Source organism: Physella acuta, unplaced genomic scaffold (genome assembly GCF_028476545.2).
Source record: "Physella acuta isolate Inbredline_101_S28 unplaced genomic scaffold, ASM2847654v3 ptg000572l, whole genome shotgun sequence".
In the NCBI taxonomy this organism is placed as follows: Eukaryota; Metazoa; Mollusca; class Gastropoda; family Physidae; genus Physella; species Physella acuta.
The window spans coordinates 544,422-559,433 of NW_026732091.1; the positions used below are offsets into that span (position 1 = coordinate 544,422).

The window sequence follows — 15,012 nt, forward strand, 5'->3', positions numbered from 1 at the left end:
CCCGTCGGAAACAGCCATTATAGTCGTTAAATATGTTCATATACCGTAATTTCTTATATAAGTATAGCAACTGTTTGTTAAAAAAAAAATAAACAAAGACATACGTCATACGTTCAGTTTTCAAGGGAGGTAGCGTTTTCAAAATTATTATTTTTCAAATAATTGTATACTATTTTAAAAAGAAACAGAAAATGACGACGTATAGCATTTGTTTTGGTACAAAATTAAGTTGTTAATTCAGTTACGTATCCTAATTAAATTAATTAATTAATTTCAAAAGGCATTGTAACATAAATTATGAGATAAACTGTTCATGGAACCTGTGTAGTTCTAATTCCAGTTTAGTTATACATTGCGCACTTTCCAATATTTTTTGGCAACGGAAGTGAAACAACAAACAACATTTTTTCTAAAGTTAGCATTACTGTTTAAATTTAAGCACTCCACACCCAATCCATCGCTAAATAATTAAGTATTCAAATTCTCAAATGTTTTTTAAAAACCTAAGCGAAGCTAGGCAGTATGCCTAGTTAAATCATAAGGATAATTCAACAATTAAATAAGAAAAATTAAAATTATTGTTTATTAATGTTAAGGTCAATAAATCTTAATGTATATTAACTTGATAAAAAGAATGGTAAAAAAAGTCAGGTATAAATATATATATATATATATATATATATATATATATATATATATATACATATATATATATATATATATATATATATATATATATATATATATATATATATATATATATATATATATATATATATATATATATATATATATATTCGACATTACAAAAAAGAATGTATGTATAGAACAGTAACATGTCTATGGTTATATACATAAATAAAATTAAAATTAAATATATATATATATATATATATATATATATATATATATATATATATATATATATATGGAATGTATATATATGGAATATATATATATATATATATGGGCATATATATATATATGGGCATATATATATGGAATATATATATATATATATATATATATATATATATATATATATATATATATATATATATATATATATAAAATCGATAAATTATAAATACCTTTTTTAAATATAGATATAAAAAAATGAAACAACGTTGTCGAAGTCGTTTTATCGGAAATTATAAAGTGCATTGAAGATAACGCATCAACAACATGTTTGTGTTTATTTTCAAATGCTCGAAAACACACATCGATTAATTCCAACAATAGAGTAGTTTTTAAGCTTAACGTATTGAGGCAATCTTTAGTATAGATTTTTCGATCACCTAAAAATGAAGTGTCAAGAGCAATTGCATTTGCATTGTTTATGTCTGCTCCCCCGTTAACAATAGTATCTATCATCTTGTGCTGACCATTTGGAGATGCAATCATTAAGGTATTAAATCCATTTTGTTTTACATAGTTTATGTCTGCCTTTGCTTTAATTAGAATATTTACCAATTTGTCGTGCCCTTTTCGTGATGCAATTATTAAGGCATTCCATCCATATTTTCCCACACGATTTATGTCTGCTCCTGCTTTAACAAGAATATCTACCACCTTGTCATGTCCATCTTCAGATGCAATCATTAACGCATTATACCCATTTTCGTTTACAGAGTTTATGTCTGCTCCAGCCTCAATTAGAATATCTACTACCTTATCGTGTCCATTTACAGATGCAAACATTAATGCGTTCCATTTATGTTTTTGTAAAGAATTTATGTCTGATCCTGCTTCAATTAGAATATCTACCACCTTGTCGTGCCCATTTTTAGATGCAATCATTAAGGCATTACTTCCATTATGTTGCACATTATTTATGTCTGCTCCGGCTTTAATAAGATAAACTACCACCTTGTCGTGTCCTTTTTGAGATGCAATCATTAAGGCATTACATCCATTATGTTGCACATTATTTATGTCTGCTCCTGCTTTAATAAAAATATCTACCACCTTGTCGTGTCCATTTTGAGATGCAATCATTAAGGCATTCCATCCACTATTCTCCAAATGATTTAAGTTAGCTCCTGCTTTAATAAGGATATCAACCACCTTCTCGTGTCCTTTTACAGATGCAATTATTAAGGCATTACATCCATTTTGTTGTAATTGATTTATGTCTGCTCCAGCTTTAATAAGATTAACTACCACCTTGTCGTTTTCATTTTGAGATGCAATCATTAGGGCATTCCATCCATTACATGCCACATTATTTATGTCTGCTCCTGCTTTTAAAAGAATATCTACAACCTTATCGTGTCCATTTTTAGATGCAATCATTAAGGCATTACATCCATATTTTTCCACATGATTTATGTCTGTTCCAGCTTTAATAAGAATATCAAGCACCTTCTCGTGTCCTTTTACAGATGCAATCATTAAGGCATTATATCCATTTTGTTGTAATTGATTTATGTCTGCTCCAGCTTTAATAAGATTAACTACCACCTTGTCGTTTCCATTTTGAGATGCAATCATTAAGGCATTAAATCCATTATCTCTCACATGATTTAAGTCTGCTCCTGCTTTAATGAAAATATCTACCACCTTGTCGTGTCCATTTTGAGATGCAATCATTAAGGCATTCCATCCATTATTCTCCAGATGATTTAAGTCTGCTCCTGCTTTAATAAGAATATCTACCACCTTGTCGTGTCCATTTTGAGATGCAATCATTAAGTCATTCCATCCATCATCTCTCACATGATTTAAGTCAGCTCCTGCTTTAGTAAGAATATCTACCACCTTGTCGTGTCCATGTTCAGATGCAGTCATTAAGGCATTAAATCCATCATCTCTCACATGATTTAAGTCTGCTCCTGCTTTAATAAAAATATCTACCACCTTGTCATGTCCATTTTGAGATGCAATCATTAAGGCATTAAATCCATTATTCTCCAGATGATTTAAGTCAGCTCTTGCTTTAGTAAGAATATCTACCACCTTGTCGTGTCCATTTTGAGATGCAATCATTAAGGCATTCAATCCATAATCGTCCACATGATTTAAGTCAGCTCCTGCTTTAATAAGAATATCTACCACATTGTCGTGTCCGTTTTGAGATGCTATCGTTAAGGCATTATATTCATTTTGTTTTACACAGTTTATGTTTGCTCCTGCTTTAATAAGACTATCTACCACCTTGTTGTGTCCATTTTGAGATGAAAACATTAAGGCATTCCATCCATCATCTTTCACGTGATTTACGTCTGCTCCTTCTTTAATAAGAATATCTACCACCTTGTCGTGTCCATTTTGAGATGCAATCATTAAGGCATCAGATCCATTTTGTTTTACATATTTTATGTCTGCTCCTACTTTAATAAGAATTTCTATAGTCTTGTCATGTCCATTTTGAGATGCAATCATTAAAGCATTCAATCCATCATCTTCCACGTGATTTATGTCTGCTCCTGCTTTAATAAGAATATCTACCACCTTGTTGTGTCCATTTTGAGATGCAATCATTAAGGCATTATATCCATTTTGTTTTACATAGTTTATGTCTGCTCCTGCTTTAATAAGAATATCTACAACCTTGTCGTGTCCATTTTCAGATGCAACCATTAAGGCATTCCATCCATCATCTTCCACATAATTTATGTCTGTTCCTGCTTTTATAAGAATATCTACCTCCTTTTCGTCGCCATTTTGAGACGCAATAGTTAAGGCATTAAATTCCATTTTCTTGAACGCATTGACCATTTTTATACAATGTAGAATGTACATACGCCTTTTGGTTACTTTTGCATCAATAAATGTCGCACGGATGGTGTTCAAATTTGCGTTTCATGCTCAGACCAATTATATATTTCTTCAACTCCATGAAAATCTTGAAAACCAATTCACGAAAGCTGAAAACATAGCATCAACTGAAATATAAATAAAATTAAAATAATGTATTAAAAACATTGTTGAAGAAAATCAGAAAATGGTGAAAGAAATACAGCACAATTCTCACACTAAAATTAGTAGACAGGAAATTTAATCATTACACAGAAGGCAGCCATTTAAACTAAAAATGTTTCATATGGACAATTCTATTTAAGTTATACTACAGGCAAGTTGTGTTTAAAATAATATGATACAAAATTTCTTAACTATTGATACGTATTGAACTCAGGTTCCAGAGCAATCCACTCTCAAAATTTAATTAGACGGCGTGACAATGTAGACTAGCACGCCCGCCCCGCGCGTTGCCGCGGAGATAGAAGAAAGTCCCAATGTCATAGCGTAGATAGATAGAATAAGAATAGACTGGTATGGATTAATAAGGACGGTGTAAAATGGACGGTAGACGATTTGATTTGACTTGAGGGTAAGTGCGTGTGTTTAATAAAATATGTGTGGCGTTAGTTTGACGTGAGCGTGCCGCGACAATGTTATCGATGACGTAAGACGCAAGAGAGAAGACAGTTGGGGGTTAGCCATTGTAGGAAAATGAAGTGTTTTTATATTGTGCAATATTAGTATGTGATAATAAAGTAAATTATACTTTATGATCGAAGTTGTTGATATCGTTATCTTAGTGTCGTGGGAAAATAAGAGTGTTCCCGTTCTCATCACATGTATATAGTAATATAATTAGAGTGTTTGTTATATCAGTAGTAATCTAATATGTTCATATAGCAACGAAAACATTTCCCCCATCATACCCCGGGGTAAATCGCACCGTTTAAGGGCGTCGAAGGACGCGCCTGATCCCGTTAATGAAATACTGTAAGACTACACCTTATTCATATTCTATCGCGATCTTTAAAATAAACATATGCGCCATAGCGCTACCGGGATAAAGCATAAAGCCTCAGGTTGCACCTTGTTAGGCACCAGCGAATGTGCCTGACTCATATTAGTAAACGACTAAACGCCCAATCATATTCATAACCAATCGCACTGTTTAATAGTAACGTAGGCGCCATAGCTTTCATGGCATAAGCTGGGGTGCCAAATTCCAACCGGTTCGCTGCCGGTGCAAAATTGAATTTTTTTTCACATAAAACTCCCAAGGAGTATTTTCAACAATTTTCTAAGGTTTTATGGGGATCAGATAAAAGGTGCAGCAAAACATAAAAGACAAATAAAATATGACAAAATATATTAGGAGGCTTTAATAAATACTTTACCTATCCTATATTTTCAGACGAGTGACCTTGTTTTTTTTCTAAAATTGATGTTTCTTTTTAAGATGTAAAAAATGCCTGCTTTTGGATCATATTTGTGGGGCCAAAAAAACGCCCGTGGCGCCATATCGCACAATGCCGGGGCGACGCGGACGCGCCTGATTATGTTTAGTGAACGACCCTGAAACCCAAAAATATGCATAGTCTTTTGCAATGTTTAAAACGGGCATAGGCGTCGTATTGCTCATGGGGTTACCCGGGGCGTTAAATTGCACCCGGGGCGCTGGGGAACTCGCCTTATTCATTTTATTAAACAACTTTGACACCCTATTTTATCCATAGACTATCGTGTTTTTTTTTTAAAACGAGCGTAGGCGCTATGGTTTTCACTGATAAGCCGGGGCGCTAAATCGCCCCCTGCCAAGGCGCCGAAGGACGAGAATTATTCAATAAAGTCAACGATTATTGTTGCCCATCGTGTCTTTAATGTATTGCCTTTTTTTAAAAACGAAAGTAGGCGCCTTAGTGCTCACATGTGAGCCCGGGCCGCTTTTTGTTGAAGGTTTAGCACTGAATATGGTAGTATTTCTTGACCGCTATGCAGGACACTTGATTAACGTATACCAAGCACTTCTGGACTTGTTGTTGACTTTCTTTCATAGTTTTAAGTGCTTTTCATTTAATTTAAAAACTAAATAATTCTAAGAGAAGTATCACTCGTCCAACAGGATTGAGTTTGTAGTTTAGTTCTAAATTACAAACCGGTGTATACTACGATATTTTATGTTAATAGATTCAAATGGTCTCATCCATTGTTAACATGTATACCGGATAACTATATTATTAGTACTTGAGGTGTCGGCGTGGTCGAGTAGGTAAAGCTCATGGTTGCTAAACCGAAAAGTCTCGAGTTCGAACCCTCGGGCAGATGAGGCTCGTTAGCTGGGGACAGCCACTCTTCTAGGAGAGACAACTCCAAAATTAAACAACTGCTGCCTTGTAGTTTGTTCTTGGTTGGACAAAGGCTATGGAAGCAAATCTAAAAAGAAAAGCAGGCTGAAATCGGAGTCAATGGCCTCAATGGCGCATAACCAGTTGACAGGTAACGCTTAACTGTGTTGGAGGCGTGGTCGAGTCGGCAAAAAGCTCATGTTTGATAAATTCGAACAAAGTTTCGAGTTCAAACCCAGTGGCAGATAAATCTCGATCCCCTTCAACACTAATAATTAAGAACGAAGAAGAAGAAGGAGAGATTATTACTTGAACTGATAATTCGTGTTTCTATTTCTATTATTTCTATTGATGTCAACATGAGATACTAATTTTACTGGTGGGTGAAAATGTTAGGAACTGGTGTAGTTACCAGGAGCAGCAGAGCTAAAAAGTATTGTTTAAACAAAGAAAAAGCCATATGAAAAAAATTGCTAACATCTATTCAGCGGATAATATTCATATTTTAAAGAAAGATAGAGGGCGATGCGTTGTTATAGCTTTCAAAAACTCAATTAGCTAAGAAAAAAATAAAAACAAAATAAGCTGATTCTGTCGAGGAAAGAAGGGATGAAGATGGCGCCAATGTAGAAGATATTTATAAAATATCGAGGCTGACTGCCCATCTTTACCACACTAATAACAAACTCATGGCACAGGGTAAATCTAACATTGTGTCATGTTTGAGTGGATACTGAATTTGGCAATATTTTAAATAATCTTATTACAACCGACAAAGCTATCCATGTCTCCGCCACTATCACTGTCATAACCACCTTCAATGTACCCGCCCAGAGAATTGGAGCCACCCATTTCACCGCCCTTGTTTATGTCCGCTTCCAACAGTAACAAACAAATATGCGGAGGTTACGATCATTGCCAAATCGTTAGATTGTGTAACACCTCTTTATAACAATAAATTTTCTTCAAACCTAACTCAGCCAACTGATTTGAATAGTAGTCCAAAAAACCTAATAAATCCTTTCATCAAACCACACAATTGGAAAATAGCTTAAGATCCTTTATTTTGAATGAAATCACCAGTGTTAAAAAAGCCGTTAAAGCCGAAAATATGCAGTTTAACAGCCAACTAGAACAACTCCGAGTCGAAAATGCTTTCTTAAGGGACGAAGTCAAGAGACTATCAGTCTTATGAAGTACATAGTTACAAAGATAAACACGTCAACGTTAAGAAGCGTGCGATTTATCAAGACAGTATTTCTGAGTCACTACGAAAACAAATCACAACCTAGAAGCCCTCTTGCAGCACTATATCCACCTCACATGTGACGATAATCAACAACTAATAAATGAAACAAAATTACCATCGGCAAGCATACTACAAGAATCTGCATTCTCTATCCCTGTTAAAATAACAAAACGAGAACACATAGCGCGTTTATTCAAACCGACGGAACAGTTGAGTCCCCACACCCTGCAACGACAACGCGCTAAAAGTACATGATGTATAAGATACACAATGCAGCGTTCTATCGGTCTAGGCCATCGATGACCTAGTGGTCGAACGCTGTACTCATTACTTCACTAAAAACGTGTCGCCACCCCAAACACCAACTAAACAACAAAACACCATTTGATCATTGGTGACTCTACACTTAAATGTCTCCACCCTAATATAATGGCCACGGATCATTTCGAGCGTGTACCGGAAATAGCGCTGGCTGGGGCAAATTTTAAAAAAAAATTAGGGACGTTATTAGTAGCCGCTTACGTGACTCTAGCACCACAACATTAACCTTATATTGTGGAGTCAACGACAATCTATCAAACGTCAGACTGTCAATAGCTAATATGCTAGAAATAGTGAGATGTATCACTCACAAATTTCCCAACGCAACAATCCGATTTTCATCCATCGTACCACCATGTCGGGGCAAGGGTAGACACTTGATTAAAATCTAACTATATATATATATATATATATATATATATATATATATATATATATATATAAAGCAATGTCTGTGTGTCTGTGTGTCTGTGTTTCTGTGTGTCTGTGTGTTTGTCCTTTATGCATTACTACACCTCTCATCACATCGCCGTGAAACTTTGGGAAGTTGTTAAGAATATTCCTGGGGAGGTTTCTGCGAAAAAAAAAATCAAATTCGCAGGGGTGGCGCCCCGGCAGGGCGCGATTTTTTTCTCTATATAAGGTATATAAAAATAAAAAGTCGATTTTTGTTTGACATCGTTCATCTAATAGACATGAGACTTTGGGGAATTCATAATAACACTCTAAGGAAGGTTTCTGTAAAAAAAAAAATTTTAATCTCGCAAGGGCGGCGCCACCGGAGGGTGCGATTTTTCTCTATGTACGGTATATAAAAATAAAACGGTTTGGCACCGTTAATCCAATAGGCATGAAACTTTGGTGATTTTATTTAGGGAAGGGTTCTGCAAAAAATCATTTTTAATTTCGCAAGGGCGGCGCCACGGGAGGGTGCGATTTTTCTCTATATACGGTTTATAAAAAAGTCGATTTTGGTGTGACACCGTTATCCAATAGCCATGAGACTTTGGGGGAGTTGATTAGAACAATTCAGGGAAGGGTTATGTAAAAAAAGAAACCTTTATTAATTTCGCAAGGGCGGCGCCACGGGCGGCTGCGATTTTTCTCTATATACGGTTTATAAAATTTCGTTGTTTTTTTTTTTCGTTTTCACACCGTTCATCCGTGTACCATGAAACTTTGGGGAGATGATTAGATCACTTAATGGTAGGGTTCTGTAAAAAATATTGTTTAATATTGCAAGGGTGGCGCACCACCGGGGGGGGGAGCGATTTTTTTTTCTCTATATACGGTATATAAAAAATAAAACTCGGATGCGGTTCATCCGAGTACGATGAAACTTTAGGAAGTAGATGAGAATACTCCCGAGAATATTTCTGCGGCAGGACACAGTTTGTTTTTTCTCTATATGCGGTATATAAAAAATAGCAGCCGATTGCGATTTTTCGAACTTTGGTGAGTTTATTGGAAAACGAAGGGTGCTATTTTTTTTTCTATGTACGTATATTAAAACAAAAAGTGGATTTTGGTTTGACACCATTCATCCGATAGCCATGAGATTTTGGGGAGTTGAATAGAACATTCTGGGGAAGGGTTCTTTAAAAAAAATCTTTGTTTTAATTTCGCAAGGGCGGCGCCACGGGAGGGTGCGATTTTTTTTCTATATAGAGTATATAAAAATAAAAGTCGATTTCGATTTGACAGCGTTATCCGATAGGCATGAAACTTTAGGCAGCTCATTATAAAGCTCTAGGGAAAGGTATCTGTAAAAAAATCATTTTTAATTTCGCAGGGGTGGCGCCCCGGCAGGGCGCGATTTGTTTTTTCTCTAAATACGATATATTAAAATAAATGAAGATTGCGGTTCGACACTGTTTACCCGGGCGGCATTAAACTTTAGGGAGTTGATGAATCCAGATTTTAGAAAATAAGCAAAAAATAGAATTGCCTAATCATGGGGAATCCACAGCATTATTAATCGGCAAGCCAATCGCCAGCAAGACTCTTCCGACTCCATTGCTAATAAAATTCATAAATTATATTAAATCTGGAGCCCTAAACATCCGTGTGCTTAAAGAGCGTTTTTTACACTACAGTACACTGGCTGTCAAACGAAATGCTGTGAAACGTGTTTTTGATTATTTGAAAGATGATTCTGAGTGAGATAAATAAATATTCGAAAGAGGAGATTTCTAGGCACATTGAATCTCTTGAAAACGGTGACCCTTTTTTCTAGTTCCCCCACTGAATGTATAGGCTTTGTTTTTAAACAAATATAGGCGAAATAGTACCAACAGGGGAGACCGGGGCGCTTCGGGTCACGCAATCGCCGGGTCGCCGGCGGCTGCGCCTGTTGCAGTATTACCGCTGAATATTAGCGGTTAGGTTTGCCTGTCGTCCCTCCTGGGACATATGCCGCCGACAAGAGATTTCCAGGCATCTCTGTCCTGGGCTAGTCTCTCCAACTGTTCCCAGGTGTATCCAATATTCTTGGTGTGTTTTTTCCAGGTCACGTCTCCAGGTCTTTCTTGGTCTGCCTCTCCTCCCCCTGCCCTGTGGATTCCAGCTTCATAGAGTAAAACAGGTTTTAATAGTGTGTTGAAAATTCGGATTTTTATTCCAAGGGTTAAATCTCCAGAACCCCAAACATTTTTTAGTTTGTTGGAGATTGCTCTTGCCTTGCCCGTCTTTATTTTATGTCTGCTACTGTCTACGTTGGGAACAGGGAGTTACCGCCCCCCCCCGTCAATTACCCCCGGACATTCCCCCATCATTACCCCTGTCAATTACCCCCCCCCCCCTTTGTCAATTACCCCCACCCAGTAAGACATTACCACCCCCACTGTCATAGCGTAAGATTCAGCAAGTGTTAAGGCTAGGGTTAGGGTTAGGGTTGGGCTAGGGCTAGGGCTAGGGCTAGGGCTAGGGCTAGGGCTAGGGCTAGGGCTAGGGCTAGGGCTAGGGCTAGGGCTAGGGCTAGGGCTAGGGCTAGGGCTAGGGCTAGGGCTAGGGCTAGGGCTAGGGCTAGGGCTAGGGCTAGGGCTAGGGCTAGGGCTAGGGCTAGGGCTAGGGCTAGGGCTAGGGCTAGGGCTAGGGCTAGGGCTAGGGCTAGGGCTAGGGCTAGGTCTAGGGCTAGGGCTAGGGCTAGGGTTGGGGTTGGGGTTGGGGTTAGGGCTAGGGTCTTAAGATTGGATTAAGTTAATATATTGATGAAGATTCGGAGTTAGAATCAGGATTCTATCTTTGTGGTGGTGGGGGGGGGGGGGGGTAATTGACAGGGGTGATTATTGCTCCATGAGGTAAATACGAGGCGGAAATGTCGGAGGGGGGGGGGTTAAAAATGTCCGGGGTGGGTGAGGGTAATGTCCTGATATCATTTTTTAATTTTTATTTCTAAATATTTTTGAACGATATATCTTAAAAGACAAATTAGCTCTTTACTGACGAAATAGTAGGCGCACTCATTTTGACAAGATTTAATAGTGTACTTGAGAACTTATCATGTTATTTTGTTAAAAAGTAACTTGAATAGGAAAATAAACTTTCTTACCAAGCTCTGGCGAACTCCTGTCATGTTATCAAGCCAGACAGGTAACCGTCAATCCTTTCATTCTGCACCGTTACATTTACTGTAATTTTTATTGCACATAAACACTATGCTTACTATTTGATAATAAACATTTTGTGGTGATTAGAATAACGAGATAGCCAACACACATGTAGTCATTGTCAAAAGATACGTTATCACATGTGATGATAAACGTATTGTAGGTGTTTGTTTCTTTGGTGGTTTTTGATGATAATCAAACCTAGCTCAACACACATATTTTTCATTTTTATCTCCTTAAAGCCTGAATTATGTTCAAATCGCGTAAACAATTCTTTGTGTTGTTTTTCTGTCATCATACTGACACTGAATTTAAGCTTTTTTTTTTTAACCTTGACGTAAACTTGCTGTCGATAGAGAGAACAATGCCACATCTAGCCGTGTTAATAACCTATTATAGTATCATCTGTGCAGTTTAAAGCTATCACGGGAGAGAGTGGGTGAAATCAATCAAGCGTTGTGATATTTGCCCGAGCAAAAAGCTATCGTTGAGAATTGTAATAACTGATATGTCAACCGACAATTGGTTGAGGTGACACCAAATGTAAACATTTTCTACAAAGGTAATGATTTTTCCAATTGAATTATTATGCTATTTCTAGGTGGATTAATGTAAGTTGACGCCACACAACAAAAAGGTAGAGGGTGAGGGGTGACACCAAATACACAAGTGGATCAGGAAGAAACCACCTTAGAAATTTACAAATCTACATATCAATAGCAATAAATAAAGCGAGCAACAGATAAATAGAAATGGTTGGCTTACAACATTGACACATTTTGACGCTTTTCGTCAGCTATGAAAAGAGTTATCAAACATTTAAAACTATTCACTTCTTAAATCATTTTGGTCTTGAAATTGTGCATATTATGCAAAGAAATGTGTAAAATTATAATAATTTGATTATAAGTTTAGTATATCCATACGAGGTAAAGAACTTCTAGCGGATAGAAAAGTTGTAAAAAGTATTTGGTCGCTATGTTTTTCATTTCCTATACATAGAAAAAAGAAGACGTAGTTAAGCCCAAAATGCGTAGCTTCAAAACCATTTAAATACGTAAAATAGATATATGTAAATACAAATATGCATGCGAATAAACATACTTACAAGTTTATATAGCATTTATATATATATATATATATATATATATATATATATATATATATATATATATATATCTATCTATCTATCTATATATATATATATATATATATATATATATATATATATATATATATATATATATTTATTTATTTATTTAATTTTGATTTTACAATACTTTACAATACTTCATATTTGAAGAAACTACACCTGGGAGAAGCATCCCATTCAGCTATACCCACTTGGCACACAAGTACAATTGTATTTCTTGTTGCCTGATGTCTTAAAAACGCGGCAAAGGTTAATCAGAAGATAACTTCCTACTCTCATTCTTTTTATTCTGTCTATACACATAAAAGAGTGAATAGAAAAGCCATTAGTATTTTGTCGAGTAAAAACGGACCAACTACTTAGTAATAATAATCAGTAGAAGCAGACTTAATTTAAGTATGCCTATTCAAAACAATATTTGATGCGCTTGAATCAAGAAAGTACGAAGGCATAAATTTAAACTTTGACCAGTACGCAATACACAACAACCGACAGCATTAGGATAAATGTAATAATGCTCATATGCTACGCGCAAAAAATAGTATGTCGCCTTTTGTCGAGAAGTCGGCCTTAAGTTAGACATATTTTCTTGTCACTCTTACTTCTGTCAATTACACATGCATCAATCTTCTTTTTCTCAAAATCGATCTATTCTATGTTGACACCAATTTTGTAATTATAATATATAAAACAATCCTCATGGCTAACATCTATAATATAACGCTGCTGGTAGTGTGTCAGTCCTTCCTTCCGTCATCGCTATAGATTTTGGAACCATAAAAGTAAACATTCGCACCATGCTGTGCTTTTCAGTGCACCGCAGTGTCTTATTATAAGTATTAGAGTAGGGTTTGTTTATATAGCGGCATAGAGCTATTTTATAATTGCCACGGTTTTTACTCTTTCGCATAACGTCAAGAAAATATTAAATACACGCAAACTGCTAAAAAGATTAATGTCAAATATCATTTTCGTTTAGGTTCCTAGAAAAAGTGGATACATTTTAATAACATAATAACAGTACGGTAGAAAAATCAAAATTAATTTAACTCTTTTCTAATTTTCACAAAGGAGGTAATTTAAAAATACATTAAACTCACGCTAATAAAAAATGTAAATGCAAATATACGTTCGTCATAGAAGGAATTAGTGTTGCCATAATATAATTAGCAAAATGTGAATGCAAATTATTCGGATGTGTAAGAGGAAATTATTGTTAGAAAATTATAATTAGCATGGATTGATAAAAGGCAATCTTTTATTTATTTTATTCACTGAATGTAGGCCCTACTGTTTATTACTTATAATTTTTAATCAACTATTCAGCTCTATTATAGACGCGTCATCATGTTCATTAGGTGCGCAATGGTTTTAGTTATGAAACTCTATTGTAATTTTTTAAAATTTAAAGTACTGGAAAAAAATGCGTGAATGGATAAAGTGAAATATTGTAGGTAAAACACGGATATTTTAAATACTGCCTATTATTTATACTGTTTTCTAATTATTATTCTATCTTTCGGGTTTTATAGGAGAGGCGTAGCGAGGGGGGGGGGGGAGGGCATATGTCCCCGGGTGCCGACCTTAGGGGGCGCCAAAGTGGGTTGGAAAAAATGTGCGAGGGGGGGGGGGTGGAAATCGAAAGTTTTAGGGAGGGGGGGGGGGAAGGGGTGCAAATCGAAAGTTTAAGGGGGTGGGGGTGCAAATCACCGGAAAGGGCGCGATTTGGCGCTACGGGCTAGACTGTGAGCAATATGCCTGTATGATTGCATTTAAATTGTGTCTATGTTATGAGTGTTGTGTTTGTTTTTTCGTTTTTTTTTTTTGCGTTCGTTTGTGTTGTGTTTAGTTTTGTTCTGTTCCCAAGTTGGTACATTTAAAAAAGATTTACCGTGGCGGAGCACGGGATGCAGCTAGTACATATATGTCTGCCAAATATCTATAACATTCGTACATTAAAATTGCCTTGTATCAACTATCCCAAATAGATATTCACAAACGGTTTCGGGTAACGAACAATTTTTCTTAAATCCAATTTTCATCCCTATACAATTATCATACCTTTTAAATTAGGCAATTAAAAATCGTAAATGATTTTTAGTATTAGTATTTAAAATTATGTTTAAACGTTAATGTAATAAATATATTGAAATTACACCTTATTCAAAAGCTTTGATAGTTTATAGGCTCTTCGCTGAGAACGACGCTTACGGTTTATCTGTTCCATCACTAGTTGAGTTAGTAAATCCCGTTTTTTTTGTTGCTTTTTTGTTATAGGTTGTTGACTCCACCCTCCCCTCTCTCGAAAGCAGATCACTAGCTCGCTAATCACCAAATGGGAAAACTTAATCTGAATCACCATTTGCTAGCATTAATTAACATTGTCTCTTATTAAATATTTGAAACATTTGCTCTCTCTAATAATAAGTAAAAGTCATAATCATTTTAATCACATTTCAAGCCGTCTATCAAAAAAAAATGTCTTAGGCTGTTCAACAGCCTATATGGACAATTAAGATACATAAATGTATTAACACAGCTGCACTGACAACACTTTAAAAAGGAGCAGTTAGAGTTAGATAAAAATGTATCTGT

At 35.7% G+C, this 15,012-nt stretch overlaps 1 protein-coding gene across 1 annotated transcript in view; it reads right to left on the bottom strand.

Moving 5' to 3' along the window:
- The window catches only part of LOC131946849 (ankyrin repeat domain-containing protein 17-like), a 30,938-nt gene extending 19,656 nt beyond the window's left edge, over positions 1–11,282 (bottom strand). The window contains exons 1-3 of the mRNA XM_059307821.1: positions 11,207–11,282; positions 3,304–3,887; positions 1,092–3,255 (exon numbers count right to left, since the gene is read on the bottom strand). Coding sequence (XP_059163804.1) covers positions 1,092–3,255; positions 3,304–3,720 — 2,581 coding nt within the window. The 5' untranslated portion in view covers positions 3,721–3,887; positions 11,207–11,282. The remainder of the gene's footprint in view (positions 1–1,091; positions 3,256–3,303; positions 3,888–11,206) is intronic.
- Between the last annotated feature and the right edge of the window lie 3,730 nt (positions 11,283–15,012).